General features: G+C 36.4%; 1 protein-coding gene across 1 annotated transcript; it reads left to right on the forward strand.

Moving 5' to 3' along the window:
* Positions 1-1,209: 1,209 nt before the first annotated feature.
* Positions 1,210-2,833, forward strand: FOMMEDRAFT_19887 (uncharacterized protein). Its single transcript, XM_007266231.1, has 5 exons — positions 1,210-1,360; positions 1,434-1,490; positions 1,547-1,963; positions 2,018-2,372; positions 2,423-2,833. Exons 1-5 carry the CDS (start codon positions 1,267-1,269, stop codon positions 2,718-2,720), a joined length of 1,221 nt encoding a protein of 406 aa, XP_007266293.1. The 5' UTR covers positions 1,210-1,266; the 3' UTR covers positions 2,721-2,833.
* The last annotated feature ends 3,497 nt before the right edge of the window (positions 2,834-6,330 follow it).

Here is a 6,330-nt window from a genome sequence, read left to right on the forward strand (position 1 = left end):
GCTGAGTTATAAGTGTAAATACACAATGTACTTTCTACTTGACATATTTAAAAGCTTTTACAATTTTCTTGAGACTGAGACAAAAATCATATCTTCACCACGATTTTTGCCGCTAGGGTCCTTCCTAATGGAGTAAGTGGCTGTGTATTCAGGGTTGTGCACGCAATACCTTGGGTTTGTTGAGTTTATACTTTCCCTACCTTATAAAAGAAATTTCAAATTTTTCTTGTCACTAAATCTGAAAGAAAATTTATAATTTTACTATAGGAAAAACTTTAAATTATGTTTTAAATTATTTTCTCCATTTATTTAAAGATTTTACAAATAGGGAAATGTTAAATTTAATTTCTAGTTTTTGTATAATGAAAATTTTAAATTCTGTTCAGAGTTTCTGCCAACCAAAAATGGTAAACTAAATTACAAATAATGTTTATCATTATGTAAGTTATTTCTTAAGGCAAGAAATTGTGAAATGCCCCATGTGCTTACTTTTTCAAGGGCTATCACATGATAAAGTTACTTTTTTAAAATGTTTTGTGTGGTTGAATCGACCGAGATGCCCCGGACCGGACCCGGACCCGAAATATGCAACTATACTAATAGCACTAAGTGCACTTCTGCGGGCGGACAAGCCGCCCGTGCTTGGCTGAGTTCGGTTTCTCGATGAGCGACGCTGACCAAAGTGGGCCAGAGATATCCTTCTGAAAGACGTACTGTACTCGAGAGTGGTTCCCTACGTGTGTATTCTGTTTAGTGATCTATATAAGAAACACTTATCCGACAGGCTCAATATTATTTTATATTTAATTAATATGTATAGAAAGCGACTAGCATACGATGCGACCCAATGAATGCTGCGTTCGCGTGACGGTTGCACCCATACAAGGCAGTTACAGTTCACAAGTCACACAACACACAGTGTCTCTCATCCACCATGTCTGCTGCAACTCCAAGCGAACATCAATATGTGGTCTATCTTGCACACGACAGCAAATCCAGGCCCCGTCTCATTTCTGTTCCCGAGAATGCATCCGTGCAAGACCTGGAATTCGCTACTCGTCGTGATCCAGACTACCAAGACTACTTGAGGTGCAAACCTGTATTACTTTACAAGGTTTTTCTTCGACGTCTCCTATTTTGTCATTGTACTGATTGTCAATCGACTTGCAGGCTGACGTGCAGCTTGACAATCTGGATATTGAGCCATTAGAGAAATTTCATGAACGTGCCTTGAATTGGCTTCGCAAAGATCCATCGCGTAATGCAATGCAATCTGTATATTCTCTTGCAGACTACTTTCCCCACGGGCCTGCACCTGGGGAGCAGAAAAAAATTGATATTGTAGCTGTGGCTAAATCAAGTATGTACTCCTTTCTCTGCCCGTCCATGAACTCGGCTGGTCCCTCGCAAGTTTGACTAATCTATATGTACAGCGGTCGTTCCTGCCAAACGCTCGCGTACTAGTGAAGAAGAATCCTCTGAGGCAGGCGGTACGTTAGGACAAATTCGCTGTTGACAAACACACAGTCCTTACATACACTTGAAGACGAGTCCATTAAAAAGCTTGGGGAAAAGGAAGAGGACGTCGAGTTTGGACTGGTATTCAATATACATAACTATCTCTGGGGTCGAAAAGATCTATTGTCGACGATCCGTACAGAGAAGAAAGAAAAGGTGCCGGATGAGGGATCAGTGTGGTGGGAGGGATCAGTGTTGGACGAGGGATCAGTTTCGGACGAGGGATCAGTTTCGGACGAGGGATCAGTTTCGGATGAGGGACCAGTCCCGGTTACTTTTTTTGATCTGAGACACCTGCCGTTTTGGCGGCCTGAATATCAGGCAAGCGGTAAAAACATACAGTTCGCGACGCACTTTATGATCCGGGACGAGTACAAAAAGCTTGATGAATTTGTTGCGGAACATAAGGATAGTCATATACTGGTTATTGGCCAGCCTGGCATAGGTTCGTACATCCTTTCTACGACAATTGAACACAGGAAACTTATACCACAACCAGGCAAAACTGTATATCTGACCTACTGTCTTTTGTGTCGACTTACCGAGAAAAAGCGGACGGTTTTGATGTTCGACCCGAATAGGTGTTATTTATTCCAGGACGAAGGCGTTTACAAACTTCCACTTGATTTGTACGAACGTACCGATAATCACGTGATCATACAACAAGCCGACAAGACACTGTTCCTATATGACTGCAACGAGAGTCAGGCAACAGTAAAGCGGACTCGTCCAGGGGTACAAATGCTAATCACAACGTACCCTAAGCAGTCACGATATGCCGGATTTGAGAAGCAGTTGAGCCCGTCGAGGTTTATTATGCGAACGTGGACGTGGCCCGAGATTTATTTGTCTCGGTAAGTACACTCTATTGCTCTCAGAATTTAGCACTGAAGTATGTTTCTAGCCATATGGCTAAACAGTGGCGTTCTACAGCAAAATTGGTTGAAGCATATGGGATGTATGGAGGGTCGGCACGAATCTTATTCAAAAAGGAAGAATCTGAGGTCAAGCAAGAACTGGATCAAGCAATCCACAATTGTAAGACGCTTGACAGTCTGTTTAGTGAAGAAACAATGTCGACACCGACAAGCAGTCTGATTGTTCAAGTCAATCCTGCCTTTGAGAACGATGAAATTAGACGATCATTATTGACTGTATCATTCATCTCAGCCAGGATTTTGGAGAGATTATGTAATAAGTAGGATGCTCACTTTTGAGCCAGTTACAGTGAACCTTTCTAAATTTTACAGACTGTTACAACTTCAGACCATCTGCCAGTGTTGATTCAAAGTTGTGGGTCACAAATATATTGTAGTCAACACAAAGACACTATTTACTATTTAGTCTTAATATGTTTAGCCTTATGAAAAAGTCTTAATTATTATACTTGCTTGTAATCCTATGTATTTTATATAATTTATAAAATATGTTTAAGTACTTATAATCTTCCTAAGGAGTTAAGTAAGGAACAAATACTAATTAAGTAAACAAGATACTTGTAAAACTTAATAATTACAATTATAATTGTATAAATTATTAAGTTATACAAGTAATTATAATATACTTTTGTAAGCCTGCCTGACAGCTTACAACAGTTTCTACACAGTTCTGCACCTGTCCTGGTACAGAACTGTGTTTTCTGTACACAGATTCTTATAGTAGCTTACTGAGTCACACATCTTTCCTTTGTACTTATATTAAGTCCCCCTTTTGTTATAACTACCTTCCCTACATTCCTAGACACATACTATCTCCTTTTGTCTTCCCCTTTAAGTATACATCATGTCCCCCCTTTTGGTTCCCCCTTTTATTTTCCCCTTTAGGTATGAACTATTTCCTTAGTATATATAGTTAGTATTCTTTACCTTTATTGTATCAGTTTGTATTCCTGACTATAATAAAGGTGAGTTCTTTGTCTGTACATGTATTAGTTTGTATTCCTGACTGTAACAAAGATACCTTTGTCCTGTCAGCCTTTGTGTGTTACTACAAACTTGGAACTTATTTGTAATAGTGTTTAGTACTTCCCTAGTACTGTTCTACTTTTTTTTAAACATTAACAAAGTAGTCTTTATTGTACTACATATTAGTAAGGTTCCTCTAGCCTTCCTAAACATCTCTTACTGTTAGTAAGGTTCTCTAACCTTCCTGAACACTCTCTACTATTAGTAAGACTCTCTAGCCTTTCTAAACACACTACTACAGTTCTAAAGTAAGTTTAGCCCTCTTTCTAAGTGTATATAACTAGGTCTTGTTTCCCTTAGTACTAGGTATTCTTAAAAGCTGCTACAGTTGCTCCTTTATTGACTAGAGAATCTGTATTTACTTTCTCAACACTATTACTATTTACAGTTACTCTAAGCTTAGATTTAGAGAGTAGCTTAGAGTTATTAGAAGTAAATAGTAATGTAAGCAAGCCTACTCTAAGACACTAGAAAGTTACAATGTTCCAAACTATGTCTACTAAAGCTTAGCTGAGCTGAGAGAATGTTACAAAGCCTCTAATATTAACTCTAGACAATCTAACACTGTATACTCTCTAGTTATAGATCTCTACATTCTACAATTATGTGTTTACTAAATCTGTTCTTATAATCTATATAGTTATAGTTATAATAGAATACTTATAGAAACATAGGTTGTACTAGTAGTGTAAGTATGACTGACCTAGACTTAAGGAGCTTATACTAGACACATTCTATCAGGAGCTTTAGTGTAAAATACTCTCTATAGACTAGGTAGAGTAAACTCAGAACAAGCTACTTATAACACAGTAAGACAGTTATAACTTCTGAGAATAGTAGTTACAGGTTACTAGAATAAATTTTAGTCTCCTAGAAGATTAGTACCTTAATTCTGACAGGCTTTGTAAGCTTCTTGAGGCTAATTTACACTCTAATCTTTAGTTTAAGCTTTACTTTACACTTATAAAACTAGTTCTAACATATGTTAAACAGATTATAATATATACAGAAAGGGTACATATAATAGTACTAGTAAATAGTCAAATTCCTGATCCTGTAAACTATCTTCTAACACTAGAACTGATTCTGGGAAGGGAAGTAACAGACTGTATAAGACTCTATAGATAGTTAGAGTATGTATATAAGCTGGTAGAACAGTTAGAAGTAGATTATGTAAAGGTCTGTAACAGTGTAGAGACTATCTTAGCTACAGAACAGGCTTAGAAGAAGGACTAGGAGAAGCTGTATACTAGGAAGTTTACTCTAGTAACAGTTAGTCTAAAGGTTACCTTAGAAAGTATAATAAGGTGTATTACTTTGTTCTATACAGAGTACTAACTTCTGATAAAGAACCAGGGATACTTTTAGTACTACAAACTGTTTATAAACTATAAGAGTGACAATTGTCTAACAAGTCTGCTAAAACCTAAAGACACAGTTTCTATTATAGAAGTGTATATAGAGTCTCTATGTCTGAAGTAAAAGTCTACTATACCTGTACAAACTAAGTAGTCTGTAGTGTTAGAACTTACAAGTAGAGACAAATTTGAGTACATTCTGATTTCTGACTCCTTACTATTCTCTAACTACTACATTCTTATAAAAGATAGTTCTACTCTAATCTAAATCTAACTCATGATTGACTCTAACTATTCTACAGTTCTGATTAATAAGAAACTAGTGTTCTGAATAAACCTTAAGTACTTCCTGCTCAAAAGATATATTATTATAACACTAGTAATCAAATTAGTAGAAGAGTTAGGAAAATGGATTATAGAGTGAGTAAAGTTGTAAGTATAGTTGACAGATTGGAAATGGATGTCAAAGGTTGTAAAAGCTTATATAGTTAATAACTTGTATAATAAGATGATTCTTAGTATATCTTTCCTTTAAAAGAACTGGATTGTTATTAATATAGAAGGTTAGACAGTTATCCTAAAGGATTCTAAATGTAATCTAATAAAGGTAGAAAAGACAGAATTAGTTTATGTTCTACAACCTACACACATCCTCTCAGAACTAGTACTATCTCTAACTGTAACTATTCAGGAGCATATTAAGACACTAGCTGAGTCAGAAAGACATAAGACCTTAGATAGGGAGCTAAAGTAACAATACTAAGATTACTTCTTAGACTCTATACTATTAGTTGTAAAACTTCTAGAAGGGATTACACACAATATACAGTTTAAGGACCTATTAAAGGTAGTAACTGTAAGGTCTTACACATACTTACAGAAATACTAGGAGGCTTAGTACACACTCTTAGATTAGTACACCTAAGCTGGTTGTTTATAAAGATTAGAAAGCCTATACACATTACTCACATTTCTAATTCTGAAGGCAGATCTAGAGGACCTCCTGTGTATAGTATATAACTACTAGATACTAAATAGTAACACAATTCATAACCAGACCCTACTACTCTACATTAACAAAATCATAAATAATACTATTAGAGAATACATGTTAGTAACAGTATAGAGGGGACCTGAAGGCTTAGTGAGGGGACCCAGGCTACAACTATCCTATACAACAGAAATATAGAATATAAGTACTAGAACATAGTTAGAACTTGTAGAACAGACAGAGAGAGAGAGTAAGACAAGAGTGTTAGGAATTGTAAAATACAGTAACTAAGTTTGGAAAAGCTTAACTCAAGACTTGGGACTGAGTAGTTTATATACAAAACCCTATTAGTCACAAGTCTAAAGATTGGCCAGATCAACTAGGCTACCTTTGTTGTCCTGCTTAGTAAGAACTCTAGCTCAGCATTATTAACCTCTAATCATTACTAATAGGTGATCAATCCATTAGTAGAGAGAGGGGACAGGAAGGAGTAGGTACT

The sequence above is a fragment of the Fomitiporia mediterranea genome (assembly GCF_000271605.1).
Source record: "Fomitiporia mediterranea MF3/22 unplaced genomic scaffold FOMMEscaffold_6, whole genome shotgun sequence".
Classification (NCBI taxonomy): Eukaryota; Fungi; Basidiomycota; class Agaricomycetes; order Hymenochaetales; family Hymenochaetaceae; genus Fomitiporia; species Fomitiporia mediterranea.

What these genes read in the sequence shown, in the direction of transcription:
- FOMMEDRAFT_19887 (XM_007266231.1), top strand. Translation starts at nt 1,267, where the DNA reads ATGCAATCTGTATATTCTCTTGCAGACTACTTTCCCCACGGGCCTGCA. An exon ending in AGAATCCTCTGAGGCAGGCG is followed by an intron (nt 1,491 to 1,546) that starts GTACGTTAGGAC and finishes ATACACTTGAAG; the next exon opens with ACGAGTCCATTAAAAAGCTT. An exon ending in CCCGAGATTTATTTGTCTCG is followed by an intron (nt 2,373 to 2,422) that starts GTAAGTACACTC and finishes GTATGTTTCTAG; the next exon opens with CCATATGGCTAAACAGTGGC.